Below are 25675 nucleotides of genomic sequence, written 5' to 3'. Positions count from 1 at the left end.
AAGTAGGCGTAGAGCGGGGAAGATTGCTCTGGAAAGTAAAATTAATATCTGCAGATGCCCCGTTAGGGACAAGGGTGGTTTCAGGAACTGCAAGCGATTCGACAGAGCCAGGTGTTTGGAGCTCCAAGGGTGAGCGAGCGCAGTCGGCCCACCAGGGGCTTCCGAGTCAACGTCACACAGCCTGACACTTGTTTGAAAGCAGCAGAGCCCCAGGGAAGGTGGTGCGACCGTACATGTCACTGTGCTCGGTGAGGACGGATGCGAGGCGCCAGGCGAGGCCTGCAGCAGCGATCCCGATCCCGGTAGCCGAGCACGGCGGCCTGCGGCGTGGCGGCGGCAGTCGGAGCGGAGAACAGCGGGGGTGCACAGACCCAGACCACCGGGCCATTTCATGGACGGCCGGGAGCAAAGGGCACGGAAGGGCTCCGGCTGGCGGCGGTGCTCTGGTCGGGCCGCTGGCACGTGAGCCGCGGGCCTTCTCCAGGCGGAAAAGGGCAGAACCGACCTGCGGGGAAACGGACCGGCTGGCTTCGAGGACGTCGCGCGACGGGGCAAGGAGGGACGAACCACCGCATCCGAGGCTCCGAAGGGCCGGCAGGAGAGCGGCCGAAACATCCCCCCGCACGCACGGGCGCACGCACGCTCTAAAGGGCGGGAAGAGTTCTGAAAAAGTCCCACGCACGCACGCATGCGCACGCGCGCACGCACGCACGCATGCGCACGCACGCACGCACGCACGGGCGTCCTTGGCTGTTCTCGTGGCCGTGTGAACCGTTGTTACCCAGGCCGCTGGGAGCGGTCGGTGGGCGTTCTGACCGCTGGGTGCGCGCCTCTTCCTTCCACACCACCCTCCGGAGGGACCGCCGTGGCCCAGAGGATGGCTCAGCGCCCTCAGGATCCGGCGCCGCAGCCCCCGCCCGTGTGACCGAGAGCCCCACAGTGAGTGCAGCTGTCGCCCACCGCTAGTCACCATCGGAAGCAGAGACCCGCCGGTCTGGGCCCGGGTGGGCACACAGCTGGTGCTCCGTGGTGGCCCCGCACGCACAGGCCCCCTCTCAGTTTTGTCTTAGCCGCTCTTTCCTTGTTTTGCGGGCTGAATCCGCTCCAGTAGGGCTCCCCGTACTTTGCCCCGAAACGGCAGCCTGGGATGATGAGCTTCCTGGGCCAGCCTTGAAGGGCGTTCAGTGTTTGAGGGAACGCTCTCCGGCACGCTCCAGGAGTCCAGGGGAGAGGGAAGTCCCTTGCCATCCACCAGATGTCTTTCTTGCAGAGAGAAGAGAAGCCTAAGCAGTTCTCCCCGAGTGGTTAGAATCTTAACAAGGATAGGAATTCCCTTCACATTCAGATACAGCATTAACCGCATCCATAAACTAGGTCTAAAAACAGCGGAACTCGGCCACAGTAACTTCTTGCAAGATACATCCACGAAGGCAAAAGAAACAAAAGCAAAAATGAACTATTGGGACTTCATCAAGATAAGAAGCTTTTGCACAGCAAAGGATACAGTCAACAAAACTAAAAGACAACCTACAGAATGGGAGAAGGTATTTGCAAATGACGTATCAGATAAAGGGCTAGTTTCCAAGATCTATAAAGAACTTATTAAACTCAACACCAAAGAAACAAACAATCCAATCATGAAATGGGCAAAAGACATGAAGAGAAATCTCACAGAGGAAGACATGGACATGGCCAACATGCACATGAGAAAATGCTCTGCATCACTGGCCATCAGGGAAATACAAATCAAAACCACAATGAGATACCACCTCACACCAGTGAGAATGGGGAAAATTAACAAGGCAGGAAACAACAAATGTTGGAGAGGATGCGGAGAAAAGGGAACCCTCTTGTACTGTTGGTGGGAATGTGAACTGGTGCAGCCACTCTGGAAAACTGTGTGGAGGTTCCTCAAAGAGTTAAAAATAGACCTGCCCTACGACCCAACAATTGCACTTTTGGGGATTTACCCCAAAGATTCAGATGCAATGAAACGTCGGGACACCTGCACCCCGATGTTTCTAGCAGCAATGGCCACAATAGCCAAACTGTGGAAGTAGCCTCGGTGTCCATCGAAAGATGAATGGATAAAGAAGATGTGGTTTATGTATACAATGGAATATTACTCAGCCATTAGAAACGACAAATACCCACCATTTGCTTCAATGTGGATGGAGCTGGAGGGTATTATGCTGAGTGAAGTAAGTCAATCGGAGAAGGACAAACAGTGTATGTTCTCATTCATTTGGGGAATATAAATAATAGTGAAAGGGAATATAAAGGAAGGGAAAAGAAATGTTGGGAAATATCAGGAAGGGAGACAGAACATAAAGATTCCTAACTCGCGGAAACGAACTAGGGGTGGTGGAAGGGGAGGAGGGCGGGTGTTGGAGGCGAATGGGTGACGGGCACTGAGGTGGACACTTGACGGGATGAGCACTGGGTGTTTTTCTGTATGTTGGTAAATTGAACACCAATAAAAATTAATTTAAAAATAAATAAATAAATAAATAAATAAATAAATAAATAAATAAATACAGCGGAAGTAATAATAAGGTATTCAGGGAGGCGGTGTATGCGAGGTAATAGTAAAGAGACTCCTTTCCCTTTGTCAGCCTCCGGGCTCCGTGGTCCCGAATAACTGGCAACCTCCCATCCTCCCAAACTCCAAGCGCTGCTGACATCCCAGCACACGGTGTCCTGCCCATCCGGCCGTGGGTTCCTCACAAAGGTGAAAGGACCAACAGGCCTACGTTGCTGTTGGGTTGAAACAAAATGCAAGGGGTCTTTTGCATTCATTCTAAAGCAGAAAGTTTCCCAGTGTTTTTGGGAAAACGCTGCTGTTGTGTGTGTTTTAAAGTTTTCATTGAAGTGACGAGCAAAAAATACCACTAATGAGCAAAAAAATACCACTAATACCATGCCATTAGGACAGCCACCCATTGCACGGCATGGGAAGCCAGAGGCTCGGTGGTGAGGGTGTTATCTGGGGAGCAGCAACAGTTTCTGAACAAAATCCTAGAGAATAGTCTATGGTGAGGAAGAACAGAGTGCCGGCAGCAGTGGGGGAGAAATAGGTACATGCGTTATGTTCAGATTACACTTTTTATTCTAGAATTCAAAGCTCTGCACGTACCAGTTAAACCTGGATCATCATCTGAGGTCAGCATCCTCGCCCCATTTCGCAGATGGGAACGGAGTTCCTGTGAGTGACAGGGGCAGCCACACCAGCAGTAGAGCTATAAATAGAACCATTTCTCCTCCCCACCCCCCACCCCCAAGGCTGCTTCCTTCCCTTCTGAGTGAGTTGGAGCCAAAACCTCAGACTGGAACAGAAGCAAAGTCAACTTGGCCTTTCCTGCCTTCTCTGCTTCAGAGCTCACCCTGCTGCTGCTGGTGGTGCATGGGGGCAGGTCTTTGGAACCAGACCTCAGAGAGGCAGGACTCCCATCTGCTCTTTGAGGACATTTAATATCCCAGGGTGATTTCCACAGAACAAAATTTATTCCAGGCCCTGGGCTGGATGCTCCTTTTACAGAAGTGCAGGGGCTGTGTGCACTTTGTGTTCCCAGCCATTACTCTCCCACCCTTGAAGAGACTCAGATGAGAAGCAAATCAGGCGGCCTCTGTGTGTCGGTGACTTAGAAATGATGAGGGGGTGGCAGAAATACAAGATAGGATCCTCATCTTTAATCCAGCACCAGCACCAGCACAGCTGATAATTTGCTTCTGTGGAACTTTGGTTTCAGAGAGGACGATTCCATTTCAAAAGGACTTGGTGTTTTCCCATCAGGCTGATGAAATTGACTTTCCTGGATGGTAGGATGCCTGCAAATTTGAAAACAGGAAAGCATTCTACTTTGCTGCAATTCACTTTTTTGGTTAAATAGTATTCAAAGAGGTAGGGAGATAAAACTCATTTTGTCATTTTCCAGCCCTGAGGGAAAAAAGAAAAGAAAGAAAGTGTAGGAAAATATGTAAAATAATGCAATTGTAAGATAGAGCCCAAATGCCAGTCTTGGCTACCTCCCATTTTTTAAGAAAACTTCAAGCAGCCACTTAATAAACCCAGAGTCTAAAACAGACTGATTTTGACACTGTCAGTTTGTGTGGAATGTGATGAGAATCAAAAATCATAGGAAAACTATTAGGGCAGTAATTATTGGAGCAGTTGAAGTTCTGTAAGAATGACTCAGAAGCCCTGTATGGAGTCTTGGGCATGCTGTCTACTGTAGCGTTGGAGGCCGTTGGATCATCAATGTTTTTTCCTCTTTTTCTTTTGTTTTCCAAGCACAGACATCAAATGCAGAGCAGTAAAGCCAGCAAAAAACATGTTTGAATTTTTCTTCTTTTGGTCTTACCCCTTGCTTGTCTCTCTCCTTCCCTGCCCCTCTTTGTCAATTTCCCTCTTATTCTGTGTAAACTTTACCACCCCCTGCCACCTTTCAGACATTCCTATCTTCAGATATTTGCCTTCTTTCTTGATTTACTAGCACAGTACATCTCATCTCCTGCCAGACTGATGATGTTCTGGCTAATATATATATATATTAGCTATATATATGGCTATATATATATATATCAATGTGTGCTGGAATGTTATGATGTTTCTCTCTAAACCCAGCACAATTTTTCCCCATCATAGAAGATATGGAGACATATAGGAGAAACGCATCTGCAGACTGCTGGCATGTCGGAGAAAGTAACTTTAAGGAGAGATTCCTATTGTGATAAAAAAAAAAAAATCCTTGCCCCACAAGATGTTTTAACCAGAGGTGCTGAAAGCAAATCTGCTGGGCTCCTTCATGACCCAGCATGAAGGACACACAATGGACTCTCAAAACAATGCATCTGGAATACAATGAATTAACAAATGGGAAGGCCAAGTAGTGCTGGGAGTAATTGAGAATGAAAGATTCTAAAAGGAATATCTGCACATTTGGGCTTCTTGGTCACTGCTCTAGAAAGGACATGATGCTTTCTGCATGAAGATCTTATGTAAACAGCTATGTCTGTGATGCACATGTGGATGAGAAGGACCTGATGGGTACAGTACCCAGACTCCTTCAAGCCTCTGTGAGAGAATTCACAGACTTTGCCTTTCGTTTGAGCACTCCAGAATAATCTTCAGGACAAAGATTCAAGTGCAGTAAGCTTTTTTGGGATGGTACCCAGGAAGCACCTATAAGCACTCTAAGTAAGCAAGCCTAAAAGCAAAGGTGGCTGACAAAGGACAAAGTAGTTCCCACAGTGGTGCCTTGGACTGTATTTTGCTGTGGAAATGTGGGAACCTGTGTAGAAAATGCACTTATGGATGTCCCCTGTATCCAGTAGGATACAAGCGCTGCTCTCAGGACTGGATCCCGTGGCATTTTGACTTCTTCTCTGAGTGAACAGGGTTCATTCTGGAGGCCAGTGAATGCCTTCAGGCAAAGAACTGTAGGTGCTGGCTGCTGAAAACCCCACCCCACAAGGTTGTGAGGGCAGTGGATATGGGTAGGGTACCATAGCCCGAGATGATCTTTCATAACTTCTAATTTCTATATCACAACAACTTTTTAAATGAAATTTAGAGTCACATGGCTCTTTGCTTAGCTATGCTTGTAAATGGTCGTCCCAAGTTATGTGGATGAGGAGTACAAAGTGATTAGAAAATATAATAGCTAAGTGGTCTGTACAGGGGAGAGCCACACCTGAGAGGGGCTTTGAGTAAAAGTTTCCTAGGCATTATTCTGTGGGTCCTACAGAAAAAGAAAAAAAGTGATACACCAATTATCTATATATGCCTCTACAGATGGACAGCAAAGGAGGATGAGGAGCCTTTCCTCACAGCATCCCTCCTCCTTAACCCACCCCAGCTGGAGTATTCTCTATGCTCCCCAAACACCCTGCTGGTGGTCCTTAGCACATGGGTACATTCTTGTGCATCCCTTTTCTCTCAACATACTTCGAACCAGCATTTGGTGAATAATAAGTGTACCCCCAGTAAATGAGTAAATCAATGAATGAGTATTGAATCTTATCTTTCTAATGAAAATCCTAGTCCTTGACAATTTGGCAGTGACTTACCTGGAGGTTTATGATAATTGGTATGACCAGGGTGATGTAGGACAGCAACAACCATTAGCATTTGGCTATTATATGCATCAGTCATGAGGACAAACCTGTGAGGGCAGGAATAGTGTTTACCTTGCTCACCATTGACTTTCTAGCACCTTGCAACAACATGTGTTGGATGAAATGAATGAACCGCCAATGTGAAGTCATACGACAGTGTAGTTGCTAAGAGTGCAGACTTGGGAGTTAGGTTAGCCTAGGTTCAGATCCCACCTGTGTCCTTTGGTAGCTGGATAATTCTGAGCAAAGTATTTAAACTCTTAGTGCCTTGGATTTTTTTCTATAAATGAAGATTACAGTAGTATGTATCCCATAGGACTACAGAAACAGATACAGATTTGTGAGGATCAAATTACGTAATGTATGTAAAGCATTTAGAATGGTGCCTAGAGAATAGTAAGCCTTATATAAAAGTTTACAGTTATTATGGAAGGTTAGAGTCTCCTGGACATCAAGAATTCTTTTCCAAAAAAATGGAAATATGGCCAATATGGGCATTGCCTTTAAATAAGTTCCAAGTCCTACTTTTATCATCTGTAGAACTTTGAGATTTCATAGCACACTACTAAGCAAATGAGTTTTCACAACCTCAAAACATTTGAAAAATGCAATCTCTATCAAAATCCCAATGATTTTTTTTCAGAAATTAAAAAAAAAATCTACCCTAAAATTCATAAGAATTTTAAGGGACTCTGAATAGGCAAAACAATTTTGAAAAAGAATAAAGTTGGGGGGCCTCACATTTCCTGATTTTAAAACTTACTACAAAGCTACAGAAATCAACAAAACAGTGTGGTACTAGTCTAGAGACAGACAGTCCAATGGAATAAAACAGCCTAGAAATGAACCCTTTAATAAATGTGCAAATTATTTTTGAGGAAGATATCATTCAATGGGGAAAGGACAATCCTTTCAAGAACTATTATTGGGAAAGCTGGATAACCACATGTAAAAGAATGAAGTTGATTCCTTATCTTATGACATATACCAAATTAACTTAAAATTGGTCAAATACCTAAATATGAGAGCTAAAATTATAAGTCTTAGAAGAAAATGTAGAAGAAAAGCTTCACTATATTGGATTTCACAATGATGGTCAACAAAAGAAAAATGTAATATATTGGACTATATCTAAATTAAAAACTTTTATGCATCAAAGGAAATAATCAACATTGAAAATGCAACCCATGAAAAGGGAGGAAATATTTGCAAACCATACATCTCTTCTCTGAGAAGAGACTAACATACCAAATATAAAAAGAACTCCTACAACCAACAGCAACAGCCAAACCACAAACAACTTGATTTAAAAATGGACAAGGAACTTGAACAGAATGAATAAGTACATGAAAAGATGCTTGACATTACTAGTAGTGAGGGGAAATGCAAACCTGAACCACATTGAGATGCCACCTTACACCTGCTAAGATGACTACTATAAAAAAAAAAAAGGCAGAAAATAACAAGTTTTGGGGAGAATGTGGAGAAATTGAAATCCTTACGCACTGCTGGTGAGAATGTAAGATGGTATAGCCCCTATGGAAAACAGTATGGCCATTTCTCCAAAAATTAAACAAAGAATTTTCATATGATCCATAAATTCTAGTTATGAGTATATACCCAAAATAATTGAAAACACTTTTGAAGAGATATTTTTGTATATCTACATTCATAGTATTATTCGCAATACTGAAAAAGTGGAGGTGACCTAAGTGTCCGTTGACTGGTGAATGGATTAACAAATGTAGTCTATACATACAACGGAATATTATTCAGCTTTAAAAAGAAAGGAAATTCTAACACACACTACAACGTGAATGAGCTTGGAGGACATTATACTGAATGAAATGAGCCAGTCACAAAAAGACAAATACTGTATGATTCCACTTACATGAGGTACCTAGAGAAGTCAAATTCATAGAGACAAAAGGTAAAGTGGTGGGGTCAGGGGCTGAAGGCAAAGGCAAATTGAGAGTTGTTATTTAATGGGTATAGAGTTTCAGTTTGGTAAGATGAAAGTTCTAGATATTAGTTTTACAATGAGGTGAATGTACTTAACACTAATGAATTGTATGGTTAAAAAGTGATGAAGATGATAAACATTATGTTATGTGTATTTTGTCATAATTTAAAAACTTTAAAACACACACAAAAGTGAAAAATACAAGGTAAGTAGTGGAAAGCTAGACCAAGTTTCAGGAGACTTGAATTCCTGTCCTGACTTTGGTTTTAGTGCATAACCTAGTTAAAACACACGTGAGAAGCAGTACTAGAAAAGTATTTTGAACATTTTTTTAAAGGATGGCATTGTTATTAATGATCATCAGCATAATTACATTATTAAAACACTGTACTATGGAAACAAATTTTTTTCCCCTGACAAATTTTAGGCAAAAGCAGATGACAGAGAAGCTATCCTGCTGGTTCAGATTAACACCTGAATAGAAGAAAGAGGGCAAACCTGAAAAATGCAGTAATTTACTTAAAAGCAATGTTAAAAGAAAAAAAGAATAATAATAGCAGTAAATCTGTGACACAGACTTCATTTGCTATTAGGAGTGAATTTGGATGGGTCTTACAGACTTACACTATAAATCAAAACTAATTTGAGTTTGGGTGATTTTCTTTTTCATATGGTATATTTAACTCTTATCAGATGGATATATGGCCAAATAAGTAATGACATGTGCACAGTAAATTAAGCTAAAGTCATTTTCTTCCTTTAGGGATTTAATGTGGGTAAAGCATCATACAAGGATGATTTCTTCAGACACTCAACCCCTGTCAGAGACTGCCGGAGACCTGAGTTATTAACATAGTATAAAAGAAGAAATTTGGTCCTCTTACCCACGTGCTCCTCCTGAGCCCTGTTAACTGGACTCCAGTGTGCCCCTGTGTAATGGGCTTGTTGCTAGGTAACAGACACAGGGACCCCAGAAAGCCTTTCCTCAGGGCTGCCTATAATTCCTACTAAAGCCCTGGCTTCTGCAGTCTGGAAACTGTTTCCATTACTCATTGTCTCTGCTGTTCTTCTTCCCATTTGTTTTTGTTTACAGATCCCAATTTAACAAATGAGTTCATACATCTTATGCCATTAAACAGCTGTGTAAAATAGAGACCCCACTTTAATAGTATTGGTTTACTCCAACAGGTAATTTAATAAAGAGCAAATTTGGCTACTGGTATTTGCCTCCACTTTGTACAAAGAAAAGCGTTAGGGAAAGCGTGCAACCATATTAAAATGTTTCATTACAATGGAATGCTGTTTTAAATACAGGTTTAACTGGCCAAAGAAATACATAAATAAAAGTGTGATTTCATAGCACAGATGTTTGGGGGCAAGTGGAAATATTTGAGAATGAACCCAGCATTAAATGGTATTCAGGAATACTGTTCATATGTTAGATGTGGAAATTGCATTGTGGTTATGTAGTAGAATGTCATTTTTTGAAGATGCCGCTAAAGGTGCAAAATGCCATAATATCTGAAAATTGCTTTAAAATGGTTCAGCAAAGGGGCACCTGGGTGGCTCAGTGGTTGAGCATCTGCTTTCAGCCTAGGTCATGATCCCGGGGTTCTAGGATGGAGTCCAGCATCAGGCTCCCTGTGGGGAGCCCGCTTCTCCCTCTGCCTATGTCTCTGCCTCTCTCTCTGTGTCTCTCATTTTTTTATTTAAAAAAAAATAAAATCTTTTTTAAAAACGACTCAGCAAAAAAATATAAATGAAGCAATTATGACAAAATATTAACAATTATTAGACTGGATGGTGTGATACATGGATGTTCATTGACCTAATCTTTATATTTTTATGTTTTGAAATTTCTTATAATAAAGAGTAATTCATAATAAAAACAAATCAAACCCACAACTACCATCTTAGGTGGAAGATCGTGTAACAGGATAACAGGGAATATCCAATTTTTTTTTCTGTTCCTGAAAAGAATGAGAAGAATTTTAAAGGGAAGTAGATTAACAACCTAGAAGGAGGGGATGGAGGAGGCAGGGAAAGAAAAGGTACATGGAGCTGAGGACCATATAGAGCGAAGTGGGCATTAAAATATCCTGTGTTGAGAAAACAATGACTTTGGTATTCCATTTGAAACCATTTATGTTTCTGAAATATAATTCCCTCCTCTATGCAGCACAATTATTCAGCAAGTTGTGCTATACTCAAAATAATTTGTGAAAGTGAAAAATGAGTCCAGCGTCAACTTCCATGTCATAGAGTCAAAGGGGGTATAGGACAGCAAGGCCACCCATAGACTTGCCCGTTTCCATGGAAGCTGGCATCAGATGTGATTGTGAGAATCAAAGTCCCTTGAAGATTCATGGAAATCTTTGAAAGAGATTCCAACTTCTACAGAGAATGGAATTGGACTTGAAGCCATCTCATCAGGGATTCAGCTTACATTGGGACAATAAAATTTAATCTTTCCTTAAGCCTAAGAAAATTGAAATAAAACATTGTATTATCCTCTTTTGTAGCAATGTAGGATGTACATTAATTTATCAATTAATCAGACCATAAAATAAGTAGAATACACTTACTGTGACAGTCATTCAGTAGATATTTATTGAGCATGACTGTGTTCTGGGTATGTTTTCATGAGCTGATGGGGAGCCTGATGTGAGACTCGATCCCGGAACTCTGGGATTACGACCTGAGCTAAAGACAGATGCTCAACAAAACCCAGGTGCCCCTGTAGGGGGTTGTGTTTTAGCATGTGTTGTAAAAGAAAGATAGGTTCTGGATATCACTTGAAGGTAGAGCCAAGAAAATTTGCTGTTGGACTTGATACAAGAAACAAGAAAAAGAGAGGTGTATGTGATGACATTGCCATTGTTGGCCTGAGCAATAGGAAGGAAGTTATTAGCTGATGTGGGGAAGACTGTGGGAGGAGTGGGTTTGGGAGGTGGAAGGTTGGGCTCTGGCTATGTTAAGTGTGAGGTACTATTTGACATCTAGGGAGGATGTTCACAAGGCAAATAGACATATGAGGTGTTTACAGGAGAAGTCTGGAGTGGAGACATAAATTATGAATGTGTGTGTGATTATGACTATTTTATAGGTACATGGAGCTGAGGACTCCATGTACCTATAAATCAGGTATGGTAAGGGATGCCTGCCTGGCTCAGTGGTTAAGCATTTGCTTTTGGCTCAGGTCATGATCCTGGGGTCCTATATCGGGCTCCCTGCTCAGTGGCCAGGAGTCTGCTTCTCCTCCCTCTGCCCCTGACCCTGCTCAGGCACTCTCTCTTACTGTCTCTCTCAAATAAATAAATAAAATCTTTTTTTAGAAAAATAGGTATGGTAAGACATGCAGATACGGAAATTGACTATCATGAAAGAAGAAGTTTGTCATCCTCACAGTTCTCTAGTAACAAGAGGCACAGCACACAGCGCCGCATAAGGAAGCATCACATTGAGGTGGAGGTACAGAGAGGGAAATTGCGAGCAAGAGCCTTTATTGTGATATTCATGGAAAGGGATGGATAAGATAAGGTAAGCGGGGTAAGAAAGGACCAGTTATTTGGAATAATTTCAACAGGGCCCATAGCTGCATCTCTAGGTCTGGCACCTGGCCCGGGGGAAGATCAGGGTAGGGGGAGAGTGGCTCTGGATTGGTTGGTTTGCATTGAAAGGCAAGTTCACGGGCATGCAAGTTGTTTACTGTCTCCAGGAATTGGCTAGCTCTGAGAGCAGCAGACCTACCAGGGTCAGCAAGGCCCTAGAGGTCAAAGCATCAGCATGCAGAAAATAAAAGTTCTGGTTATTATAACAGTATTTAAAGTCATGAGAGTGGAAAAGATCACAAAGTTTGGAGCCCTGGGCTTTTGAAGCAAGAGGTCAGCAAGATGAAAAGGGTCCAACTAAGAACACTGATAAAAGGTGGGGGGGAGTCAGCAGAGAGTTTGAAGAGAAACCAGCAGAATGTGGTATCCAAAAGTCAAGTGAAGAGTTTCTAAGAAGAGGGAGTAAGAAACTGTGCCAAACACTACTGATAGTCCAAGTAAACAACGGGAGGTTCACTGGTGACATTTGCAAGAGCAGTTGTGGGGTAGCAGTGAGACAAAAGCTCAAATGAATCAGATTTAAGAGAATAGGAGAGGGAGAGAGACAGAATCAGTCATTCTTTTGTGGTGTTTTTCTGTAAAGGGAACATGAAAATGAGACAGAACCTGGAATAGGGTCCATAGAGATGATTCTTCTTCTTCTTCTTCTTCTTCTTCTTCTTCTTCTTCTTCTTCCTTCTTCCTTCTTCTTCCTTCTTCTTCCTTCTTCCTTTTTCTTCGTCTTCTTTTGTCTTCTTTCATCTTCTACATGGGAGGGAAAATTGTTTGTGATCAAAGGAACAGGGGAAGGAAGAATGTGGAGAGTTGCCCCCGAGTAGACAAGAGGGGCCCAACAGGAGAGTCCAGCCTGGGATAGGAGTGAGGACAGTTCAGCTGTAGTGACGGCGGAAGAAGGAGCTCATCGGGCCAGCTGGGGCCTCTGTGAAGATGCAATGTCCCTCCACTGTCTTGTTTTCTCAGTGCAACTGTGATTAGCTTGAAGCTTGCTCTTTTCATTGATGCTGATTTGATGGTCTTAGTTAACGGGATGGATGGGAGACGATCTGATTCATTGGGAGTGAGAGAGACTAGTCTATTTGTTTATTTATTTATTTATTTATTTATTTATTATTTGACACAGCATTGTAAAAGAAGGAAATTGAAAGACAGAAATGCAAACCTAGAAATAGAGTTAACAAACTAGACGAGTATGATCCTGATTAAACTGCGCAGACATCTTGTGAACAAATGTATGTGGAAAGAGGAGCTGAAAGTGATAGCCATAAACATTTTAATGCTTCTTGCAATAAACAAAAAGTTAGTTACTTCCCAGAATATTATAAAGGTAAAAGGAGAAAACAAAACAAACAAACAAACAAAAAAAACCGTGGATTCAGCACTTGACTACATCAGGAAAAGCTTAACAGCCTCTCAGGGAGTTCCAAAGAAGTGGTTTAGGAGAAAGACGTGCATGCACACATACCCTCTGTACTAACATGCTTAACCTCTCAAATCCCTGACAGATCACAGCCTTGGGAACTATGTTCCTGGGACGGGGATGCCTTTATTCAGGCAGCTTATTCTTTTGACCTTGCAGTTGTTATGTGCCACTCACAATGACATGTTCCCTGCTTTCTGCTTTAAGTAAAGGCACTTTACTCGACAGCTGTCAAACAGTGCCCAAAGACACCTATTTTTTTTTCTTTTTTTCATGTGCATAACTGAATCCTCTTAGTGGGTGGGGTAGAGTTCCTGGAGATGATGGGACTTGAGCCTATGAGAAATCATAATGTGCTCACACCGCAGGTAAAGATCACATCTGAGAGTTGCCTGTCCAGTGCTGCAGGTATGGCTCTGTGCCCTGGGCCACAGCGCTGCCCACTGATTCTCTGGAGATCTGGGAGGCGGGGCCTCATCAGCACTATGGTCCATCCAACCCACCCAACCAAGGGTCTGCCAGGAACAGGTGATGACGGCTTTCCCCATCCAGTAAATTCCATACATTCCCCCTGCCCCCAATTTCCAAGAACCTGCGTGCTTTTCAGAGGCCCTGTGAGCATTTATTTACTTCCCTTGTGTGAATATTTGACATCCAAAGTCTGATTGACTCAACTGGGCCTTACAAGTCATTTAACATTTTCTTAACCCATTTGCTGCCCAGGAGGCAGCCATTTGCAAGCCCATGTTTCTCACCTAGATCATGCCTGTCTCTTGCAGAGACAAATCACACTTAGCTCTATCCCCAGCAAAGATCTGGCAGACAGAGGTTTTATTCGTGCAGAAGGCTTCCCTGTTATCTTTCTGCTGGTCGCAAACTCTGTTTTTCCAGGTGTCCTTCATCATGAAGATATATCAGAGTTAAGAAAAAGAAAGCTCTCACATCTGGTGTCCTCTGAGGTCCTAACTGATTTAAACCATGGGCAGATTTTACTGTTTGCCTTTTCTTCCTGGGAAACAGAATCCACACTGTGCAGCAGGGAAGGGAGTTGTTTGTGTTTACTGTGGGGATAACCAACACTGCTTTCCCCATTCTCCTTTTCCGGGTGCAGATTACAGATTAATCTTTATTCAGGCACAGAAACTCTTGATTTATGTCACTAATAAGTATGTGCTTTGTGTTGCAGCCAGTGTGAACTGCTCAGAATACACGATGTGCTGGTTGTAAATTGATGACCATATATTGTAGTTCACGGGGAGCTCAGAAGGAGGAGAGGACAATGTGAATCAAATTCGTATTATGGAGCCTGGCCCCAGTATGCAAATCCCAGCCTGAGTGGTTAGGGCCTCTTAGTGTACTCCAAGTTACCTGGCACATCATTTACATCCATTTTTTTTATTTCACTAAGAACACACAGACCCTCTTTCACTTTGTCACAATTCTTGCTTCTGAATCAAACTACACACGAAGAACCCTGATCTCACAAATGAGCAATTGCTCTATTATCTGCCTGCCTTATGGGAAACGGAGGTCCCAATGCATTAAGAAGGAAACTTCAAACCACATGAATGAACTTTGCCTTTGTATAGAAGGGTACAATGCCTCTTCCCACGTGTCCACAGAAAAGCGTGTCATTTCCACATGAGAAGCAACAAAGGCCCCCAGAAGTCCAGCAAAGCCCAGGCACCCCAGCATCATCATCTTTGTCCGGGCTTTTTTGTCATTTACTTGCTTTCACTAATCAAGATCGCACAGGAATGTGTTGAGTTAATGGTTCAGTTTTGTTAATTGCTTTATTGGACTGCTTTTCAGAAAGCACTTGCCCCAGTCCTTGAAATGGAACACAATTAATGGGAAGTCACAAGAAATAATAATGAGGTTGAGGCGCCTCTGCATCCACCCTGAAATTCTGAGACCCCCTGGAACTGCATTTTAGGCCAGACAGCAAGGTAATTGAGATTTGCACAAAGAATGGCATGAGATGGGGGCTTGCGGGCTCTGATAAACTGTAGGAGGGGTGCTCCTTGAAGTGATTACACCCTAATATTTGCATGATTGCTAGAGTCATCTGGGAATGATTTTTAAAGTTTGCATCAATCATAGTTTTCTCCAGAAAACGGGGAGCAACACAAGCCTGGTTGTCCTTTCACATTGTGTGCCAAGTAGAGACAATCCCACCTTTTCTCAAGTTCTGAATCGTGACATTAAATAGCACAAGAAAATAAAAGCATGGCAGTCCACCAGGACTGTCAGCTGAGATAGAAAACCTGATTAGTAGCAAATTTGGCACCTGAGACTTCTGCAAATGGGATGAATTGCCAAAGGCGTGTCTTGCTGCGAGAACATTGCCTTTCCATTCGGTTACAGCAAAAGTATGTGTTGCTAGATATGGTGCATTAATTGTTTTCTTAGGAAGCTGCAGTCTAAATATAATTTTTAGTACGTGCCTTTGTAAGAGGCATTTTTTATAGCTAGATCTATATATCATAGTTGCCTATTTTGTTAAATGCTCAAACTTCTAAAGAAATTGTGCCATATTTACAAATTATCTATACTAGCAAAAACCATATAGGGCATGCTTAGGTTAATTACAACCAGAAAGATTGTGGAGGTCTTGACATATTTTCAATTTCAATAAGAAAAACTCTGCATTGCTAGGAGTGTTATGCCAATAACTAATTTCTTTAGATGAAAATATATTGCTGTGTAACACTCAGTTGTCAAGATGGACGGCTTGAGTCTATAGCGACACAGTTTAGGAAAGTAGGAATTTTAAATGCAAAGTTCTGGGAGACACAAACAAGGTCAACTAACTCATTCCCCCAACTCTTTATCACCATAGCGACTGCATCTCAAACATTTATGTTTCTCGTTTCCTTTTAAAGTGAAATATGAGTCCAAGGTGACTACCACATCTGGTAAAGTGTAAGGATAAAGTTCACAATTAAAAATGTAGCACTAAGTGTATCTAATACAGCATTTTTGTCATTCTTCTTTTAAAATGACACACTTTTTCACCTGCATTCTCAGAGCCTTAAGGTCTGCTAGAGATGTGTCAGGGGCCATTATAGGACACAACTGAAAAGACCATACAGATTATTCCTGGGTCTCCTGTCCACCACTTGGAAAAGAGCAGCTCTACATTTATGTTTATCTCCCTCTAATCCTGGGGTTTAAGAAGTCTTCTGCTATTTAAAAGAGTTTGAAAAACAACTAGGTTGTTTTCATCTATTTAATACCAATTAGACATTTTAAGATAATACAGGAAAAAAATTTTTAAACAAGGAAACCTACTCATGACATATTGTTAAATTAAAAAATGGTAAAAAAAAAAAAGTGTGAACATGGTAAACCTTTTTGCAGATATGTTCATATTTACACAAAAAAAAGAAAAAGATGATAAAAAACCTAAATCATATTGAAGCTGAGTATTAGGGAGGGAGGAAGATAATTTTTATTAAGTTTGCTGTTCAGTGTTTCTGTAACTTTGTTTTGAAATAATTCTAGGTTCACAGGAAGTTGCAAAAATAGCACAGAAAGGTCCTTTACCCCAATGTTAACATCAACAGAAACATAGTTCTAAGCACACTATCAAAACCAGGAAATTGACATTGGTATAACCCACAGACCCAATTCAGATTTCTCCACCTTTACGTGCCAATGCATGAGTGTACTCTTTGACCCTTAAAGGTTTCTTTGTTCTAAAGTCTGCTTTATCAGATGTTAATTCTCTCCCCTTCATAGTGTAATTAACTATAACATGTTCTTATAATTTTTGCTTCAATCACCTAATATAGCTTTAAAAATTGAAGAGGATAGTCTGTAATATTTACCCTCAACTTTTATGTTTTCTGCTGTTTTTTCTTCATCCCTCACATTCCACGTTCCTATCTTTTATTTCCTTTCTGTTCAAAGAAACTTTTTTTCTGTGTCTTTAGTTTTGCCAGTGATCTGCTCTCCTCAGCCATGATTTCAGTGCTTGGAACAATTTGTACTCTGCCCTCCTTTGCAATGTTTTGGCTACCATCTTGAAGAGCAGCCTAGGGTTAGCCAAGGTCTGCAGAGGGAATATGAATAAACCTCCAATGCACTCCACTGCTTCCTGGCCTACACGAGATTAGGACCAAGAACAAAGGGCTTTCTCTTCAGGGTGGTGTCAGTATTAATGCCAGAGATAACCCTCTGTATAAAAGCGACAGCTCAGAAAGCCACCAACTACTCGGTCTAGGAAGCAGTCAATAGTGACATGAGGAAATTAGGTATTTATTAGGTATTAGAAGATCCAAGTTCAAGTCCTGTTCTGATACAGTGAATGATTTTGTGTAAAGCACTTAAGACCTTTGAGTCTATCCATCTTTAAAATTAAAACAATGAATATCTATTTATATGGTTGTTTTGAGCTTAATTTTGCTAATCTCTGGTCTAGAGGAATTCCCCCATTACTGACCAGATCTCTGGAATAGCAAACTTCCAGGAAGTTCATTAAAGATAGTGAACAGCATAAGACGTGAAAATTGGGAATTCCACTGACTTCATGGGAAGAATACTTTTAGAGCTTATCCAAGAGGGCCATTTGGGGCAAGGGGGAATATTGAACAATCGTTGATTACACATTTGAAGGTACTGACCAGATAGCGTCCCTAGATCCAAGCATAAAGAATAAAGGAAGGATGTTCACTGAAATCCCATCTGCCTAAAAATGGGAGAAACAGGATCTCATCAGTTGCTTTTAGGAGAAAAATATCTTTGGGCAGGAGTCACAAGTCACTAATAACATGCTTTTATGCATTATTTAAAATAACACTGCTATTGAATTGTTTGATATCAACCTAGATTATTTTGGCTGAAAACACTAATTGACAAGAATCTTTTCTAAGCCTGCACACTTGAAAATATCTTCTGTTTTTTATTTATTTTTGTTTGGTTGATCGGCTGGTTGTTTTATAGCCACTACTGAATGTATTCTGCTGCAGTTTTCAACAGGACCCTTGGCTATTTTCGGCTTCTTAAAAAAAGATAGCATGTTAATACAAAACTAAAATACAAAATAGGAAAACACATGTCTGCAGTTGTATCTTCTCAGATTTCAATGATTCCAATGTATTATTTATCATTTTTCATTTATTTTGTTTTGTTTCAAGAAGTCATTATAAAATAAACCATCCCTGTTAATGAGTTACTTTAAGTTTTTGCATTTCTACTTAGGACCTGCTTTTCTCAGTGGCCCATGGAACAATGTGTGATTTTATGCTTTTGGGTAAGCTGAAGGTTACAAAGTTTACCAAAGTCCTCGGTGACCTCCATGTTGATAATTCCACCCGATGTTTTCAGTCCTCACTTTACATGGCCTGTCACCTGTATTTTCCAGTATGGGCCACTCCCTCCTTCCTCTGGCTTCCATGATGCCACACCTTTTCCTCTGTCGTCTTTGTGCACTCACCACGCATCACCCAGTGATTAATGTAGGACTTCCTCAGGACTGGGCTCCTCTGCCTCACTCTGTAGGCCATCTCTCCTCTTGGGCAATCTGATCAATACCTTTGACTTCAGTAGCAGCTATGCTGTACCACTGACCCCAAGCTGTAGATCTACAGGCCAGACCTCTTCTCTGCCCCAGAACTAGTGATCCAATCTTCTATTGTATGTCTCTCTTTGTATTCTCAAAAGTATCTCAAATTCATTACGTCCAAAACTGGATGAATGACAAGTTCTACCATCACCAACACCACCACAACCTCTGTGTTCTTACACTTGCCTCTTGCAGTGAATAGCATAAGCAACCATCCATTGGTGCAGGCCAGAAAGGCAGGAGTCCTCTTTAGACAGCTCCTTTTCTTGTTCCTCCATATCTAACCTTTGGCAGAGAACTACAGACTTTGCATTCTGTCAAATCCAGCATTTTCTCTCCATTTCTACTGCTCCTCAGTGTGGGTCAAATCCCTGGAGATCCTGCTGTGAACCCCAAGCTGGCCTTTCATAGCATGCTTGCTCTTCCCTAATTCATTCCCCAAACAGCAACAAAATGATTTTCAGGAATGCAAACCTGAGGGGCACTTAGGTGGCTTAGTCAGTTAAGGATCTGACTTCAGCTCAGGTCATGATCTCAGGGTCCCAGGATCAAGCCCCATGTATGGCTACCTGCTCAGCACAGTCTGTTTCTCCTTCTGCTCCCCTGCTTTCTCTTTCTCTCTCTCTCTTTCAAATAAATTCTTAAAAAAAAAAAGAAAAGAATGCAGACCTGACCCCTTCAGCACCCCACCCCTCACACACACACACACACACACACACACACACACATACACACACACACACACCACCAAGAACTTTTCAGTGGTTTCTTGTTGCCCCTTGCTCTGAACTAAAATCCTCAATTTGATCTCATAGCCCAGCACAATCTGGCCCCTGCATACCTCACCAGGCTCTTCTAAGCTAAGGTTACTCTCACCTCTGTCCTTCATACATGCAGGGCCCTCAGGGTAGAAGGGCTTCCCTACTCCCTTCTTTACCTACTTATCTCCTCATTTTCATGATCTTAGTTCAAATGACCTTAGTTCAGCCATTGCAGGGGACTCTCCCCTGATTTCCTAGTGTGGGTCTTACACAACTCTCTCTTTTTTCTCAGTAGTTATTATGTCTCTAATTACATACTGATTTATGTAATCATTTGATTAATTTCTATTCCCTCACTAGGCTGTGAGCTCCAACATATATGGTGGTTCCATTCACCATTGCATCCACAGAGCCTAGCATAGCATATGAGAGGCACTAGGGAAGTATCCCATGAAGAGAAGGAGGAAGAAGGGACAGCAGGGGTAAAGGAAGTGATGCAGGGAAGGAGAGAAAGAGGGAGTAGAATAAAATGAAGAACAAATTATCCCTAGAAATGGTGCCCAGGAAATCACACCATCATGTAAACATATAGAATCCCTTTTTATATTACAAAAAGGAGGTTCACCTACCTGCATGCCCACTGTGGAAATATTCTCCACTTGAGCCCATAAGCTTAGAGAGGTTTGTATCTTTCACTGTGAAAAACTCCGAGATCCAACTACTAGAATTGTGCTCATGGCATTTCTGAGCCCTTTTCATTGTGTCACTGTGGTTGAGACAGAAAGTACAAGACTTGTACCTCTTTACAACAAACCAGGTGTCCCTGAGACTCTGGAAAGACAGAAGATGAATAGACATGTCATGACTTCTCACCAGGAGAGTCATCTTGAGGCCTAGGGGAAGTTCTTATTAGAAAATGTCAGGCAGCATAGAGAGAGAATGATTCACTGTATGTGAAAAATGCTGAGGAAATCCTCCCAACAAGAGCCTTCGCAAGAATTATTCAGAATTGGAAGATAAAAAATACATATTCTGGAGGGAAATTTTTTTTTTAGGATCTGGGAAACAAAATTTGCTAGTAGGATAGGTAGGTCCCTTTGCAGGAAGATTTGCTATAAACTGTGGGCCTGCATGTATGCATGAGGTTAGAGACCTCGAGATGGCAGATGCAACATCTCCTCTTTGTCTTGATCAGGGTCTAGGACTCAGGGTTGAAAAATTGAATTCATTTTCTGGCCTTATAAATATTAAAATGCAGTTTTTAATAGAACCTGAGATTTCCTTCATCTTCATCCCTGTCCAATTGGTCTGTGGGTTTCTACATCGTGTCTATTGTCCCTGGTTTCCTTCTCTGAAAACCAGAGAGGCAGTCCCAAAGGCAATACATAAATTCACATAAAATAAGGCCTTCCAGAAAGAGGCTTAAAGGTAGAGAATCTTACAAAAGCAGGCTAGAGACCCAAGTGTATAGATTTGAGATGCTTGGGGAGAAATTGTGGCCAAAAGAAGCTAAAACCAAGACTGAGGAGGCCAAAACAGGACTCCCCACCAGCCCTGCTTGTTTCAGTTTGTTTTATTAAGACATTAAAAAAAATAGTTTTAATGACAGGGATGCCCACTTTCACCACTGTTGATCAGCATAGTACTAAGACCTAACCGCAGCAATCAGACAAAAAAAAGAAGTAAAAGTCATTCAGATTGGCAGAGAAAAAATTAAACTCTCACTCTTCACAGATGACATGATTGTATATGGGGAATTCAAAAGACTTCACCCCAAAACTGTTAGAACTCAAACAGCAATTCAGCAATGTGGCAGGATACAAAGTCAATGCGCAGGAATCAGTTGCATTTCTATATACAAACGATGAGACTGAAGAAAGAGAAACTAAGGAATCAATCCCATTTACAATTGCACCCAAAACCATAAGATACCTAGGAATAAAATTAACCAAAGAGGTAAAGTATCTGTACTATAATAACTATAGAACACTTCTGAAAGAAATTGAGGAAGACACAAAGAGATAGGAAAACAATTCCATGCTCATGGATTGGAAGAATAAATACTGTGAAAATGTCTATGCTACCCAGGGCAATTTATACGTTCAGTGCAATTCCTATCAAAATACCACGGACTTTCTTCACAGAGTTGGAACAAATAATCCTAAGATTTGTGTGGACCTCTAATAGCCAGAGGAATGTTGAAAAAGAAAACCAAAGCTGGGGGTATCACACTGCCTGACTTCAAGCTGTATTATAAAGCTGTGATCATCAAGACAGTATGGTACTGGCACAAAAACAAATACATAGATCAATGGAACAGAATAGAGAACCCAGGAATGTACTCTCAACTCTATAGTCAACTCATCTTCAACAAAGCAGGAAAGAATATCCACTGGAAAAAAAGTGTCTTCAATAAATGGCATTGGGAAAATTGGAGAGCAACTATGTATAAGAATGAACCTGGAGCATTCTCTTACACTACGTACAAAGATAAACTCAAAATGGATGAAAGGCTTAAATGTGAGATAGGAATCCATCAAAATCCTAGAGGAGAACCCAGGCAGCAACCTTTTTGACCTCGGCCACAGCAACTTATTGCAAGACATGTCTATAAAAACAAGGGAAACAAAACCAATAATGAACTATTGGGACTTCATCAAGATAAAAAGCTTCTGCACAGCAAGGGAAACAGTCAACAAAATTAAATGGGAAACTACAGAATGGGGAGAAGATATTGCAAATGGCATATCAGATAAAGGGCTAGTATCCAAGATTTATAAAGAATTTATCAAGTTCAACAATCCAATCAAGAAATGGGCAGAAGATGTGAGCAGACATTTCTCCAAAGGAGACCTACACATGGCCAACAAGCACATGAGAAAATGCTTTACACCACTTGCCATTAGGGAAATACAAATCAAAACCACAATGAGATACCACCTCACACCTTACACCAGTGAGACTGGCTAAAATTAACAAGACAGGAAACAACAAATGTTGATGAGGAAGTGGAGAAAAGGGAACCCTCTGGCACTGTTGGTGGGAATGCAAACTGGTGCAGCCACTCTGGAAAACAATATGGAGGGTCCTCACAAAGTTAAAAATAGAGCTACCCTATGGCCACGCAATTGCACTACTGCGTACTTACCCCAAAGATACAGATATCGTGAAATGCTGGGACATCTGCACCCCGAAGTTCAAAGCAGCAATGTCTACAATATCCATATTGTGGTAGGAGCCAAGATGTCCTGTGACAGATGAATGGATAAAGAAAATGTGGTTTATATATACAATGGAGTATTACTCAACCATCAGAAAGGATAAATACCTACCATTTACATCAACATGGATGGAACTGGAAGATATGCTGAGTGAAATAATAAATCAATCAGAGAAAGACAATTATTATATAGTATCACTCATGTGGAATATAAGAAATAGTAAAAGGGACCATAAGGGAAAGAAGGGAAACTGAATGGGGAAAAATTAGAGAGGAAGACAAACCATGAGAGACTCTAGCTCTGGGAAACAAAGGGTTGCAGAAGTGGGTGGGCAGATGGAGTAACTGGGTGATGGGCATTAAAAAGGGCACATGATGAGATGAGCACTGGGTGTTACACTATATGTTGACAAATAGAATTTAAATAAAGTAAAACAGTTTTAGGACTGCAGCAAAACTGGGCCAAATGTACAGGAATTTCTCATATACTTTCTACCTCCCAACATGCACAGCCTCCACTACTATTACCATCCCCCACCAAAGGGGTGCAGGTTTTACATGGACCCATCATCACCAGAAGTCCCTGCATGGCATTAGGGCTCAGTCTTCGTGTTGCTCACATCCACTCTATAGGTTTGGACAAAAATGTACAACACTATAGTACACATATTCACCATCCAGAGTATTTATGCTGACCTAAAAGTCTCCGTGCCCCACTATACATCCCTTTTCCCAGACCTTGCCTTTTTTTTCTTTAATCAAAACTAGATCCTTGACATTGATCTAATTATCATACATGAGAGAAAGTAAATGTGATTTGGCCCCTACAAATATATGTCCCCTAGAGGTTTTCTTTCTTCTTTTGAGGTTGAAAGATAAAGCAACTAATGCCAAGTAACATACCATTTGATATGTTGAATTTTCCACTTAAACATATCCATTTGGGAAAGGAAGGCATGCCAAGTAGCTCCTGGTTGCTGGCCTTTTTCAATGGGAGTTAAGGATGGAACATGCTTTTGCTTTAATCATTCTAACAGAAATTTTGTAATTATTCCCTACTATTTCTAAAGCCTCAAGTGGATTTCATCTCATTTTTTAGTTCGTGCCAAAAAGTTGAAGTGTTAAGATTTTGCTGCCAATCATGTTTTCAAAATTATCCAAAATGTAAGAGTAAACTTTGTCCATGATATTATGAACTTCCTTACACAGTGTTTTATTTGTAGATAGTTTTCATTATTAATTTAACAAATGGGAGCCACTGGAAGCAAAGCCGAAATAATATGTTGTTGCCCTGATTTGCTAAGTGACTATTCTTTATAGCATTAACTGAAAGATATTAATTATATTTTAAAAGTAATAATCAAATGGGATTCATCCCGAAGTGCCAAAATGCAAAGATGTTCAACCATGGCAGTTAGACAAAAGAGAAAAATGACCATTTTAATTGATGTCAAGAAACTATTTTCTGAATTCTTTATTTTTTCTGAAACATTGTTGTTAAATGTATTTATATATAAATTAGAAACAGCAAGCATAAAAAAAAAAAGAAACAGCAAGCATAATGGTAAAAACAAAAAAACAGTATCCTTTGAATTACAATGAGAATCAGTTTAGGATTTACAAATTTCTTTTATCATTAATTTAAACATGCTGACAAGTGCAATTAGACAAAAAGAATGAAATAAGAGCTATTAACAATGGAAAAAAGGAAGCAAAAGTATGGTTATTTTTTATGGACACACTTTTACATATTGAAAACCTAGGGTGAACATATGAACAAAAATTAGGAAGAATAAGGAAGCTTATGAGGTGATCATTTACAAAACAAATACTGAAAAATAAAATATTAAAAGGAAAGATGTCAAATCTCCGTAATTATCTATAAATTAAATATGTATAATTTCTGTATAATTCCCAACAGGATGACATCACTGAACAAAACAATTCCATATTTTATCTGAAAAAAAATAAACACATGGAAATAATCATAAAATGGCTGAAAATAATAGGTAGTGGTCAGCCCAGGATATGTGGGAATATAGTATATTGCCTAGTTAACATTTGTATCAATGGGAGAACATCTGAGTATACAATAAAGAAAAACAACAAATATCCAATAAATACATGAAAAAAGCTCAAACTCAGTACTGATTAAACAAATCCAAATTAAAACAGTTGGTGGGAAGGTCAATTGATAAAATTTTCTTTAACAAAATAACCTAAAGATGTTTCAGTAACTCTGCATCATAGTTCCCAAGAAGCTGCCTGTAGGAAACATACTGGCATATCAGTTGGGAGTGGCCCCTGCCTACTGCCCATCCAACATGCCACATCGCATCTGAAGGGAAGTCCTGTTAGTTCTACCTTCCGATTATATCCAGAATTGTACCACTGCTCACTACTTCCTCCTCCACCACACTAGGCCAGATACTATGATATATTGCCTGGATTGTTAGAATACCCTTCTGGCTGGTCTCTGTGTTTCCAAAATTACACACTACCATATTTATTTTCAGCACTATGACCAGGAGGATTCTTTCAAAGGACAAATCATATCATAATGTTCCTTTCCTCTATACTCTGAAGTATCCCAGCTCACTAAGAGGAAAAATTAAAAAGTGAGTCCTCTTGGCCTAGAAGGCCCTCAAGATCTGGTAACTACTCCTAGTTAATCCACCTCAGTCTTTGTGGTTTATATCTCCTTGTACTCACCTCTTACTCATTTTGTTCCAGCCAAATTGGCCTTGTCACTGCTCCTCAAGCAAGCTGTGCAGGCTCTCCCCTCAGGCTCTTTGCACTGGTTATTCCTTTGCCTGGAAACTGCTTGGTTCTCCTTCAACTCCTTCTGGTGGTTGCTTTAATGTCACCAGCTCAGTGAAGCTTGTCTTGGTCACTCCCCACTCTCCCAGACTCCTCAACCTGTTCTGTGTTTTCTATTTTTTAGACCTATGTATCATTTTCTAACTGACTCATCCACCTGGTTTCAATCTATGTTGATTATAGTCTGTCCCCTGTAG

General features: G+C 41.0%; 1 protein-coding gene across 2 annotated transcripts; it reads right to left on the bottom strand.

Moving 5' to 3' along the window:
- Window positions 1-3132: 3132 nt before the first annotated feature.
- LOC121500172 (putative F-box protein At1g47300) lies at window positions 3133-25456 on the bottom strand. Of its 2 annotated transcripts, XM_041771690.1 has the most exons (4): window positions 25371-25456; window positions 22587-22686; window positions 12298-12435; window positions 3133-3828 (listed from the first exon to the last, which is right to left on the bottom strand). In XM_041771690.1, exons 1-4 carry the CDS (start codon window positions 25379-25381, stop codon window positions 3790-3792), a joined length of 288 nt encoding a protein of 95 aa, XP_041627624.1. In that variant the 5' UTR covers window positions 25382-25456; the 3' UTR covers window positions 3133-3789. The 2 variants fall into 2 exon arrangements, 1 of the variants encoding a protein (XP_041627624.1); XR_005990320.1 differs by lacking the exon at window positions 12298-12435.
- Window positions 25457-25675: the final 219 nt, after the last annotated feature.

This window comes from Vulpes lagopus, chromosome 1 (assembly GCF_018345385.1).
Source record: "Vulpes lagopus strain Blue_001 chromosome 1, ASM1834538v1, whole genome shotgun sequence".
Taxonomy (NCBI): Eukaryota; Metazoa; Chordata; class Mammalia; order Carnivora; family Canidae; genus Vulpes; species Vulpes lagopus.
The sequence above is the reverse complement of the archived record's forward strand: the minus strand, read 5'-3'. Positions and strand labels throughout refer to the sequence as shown.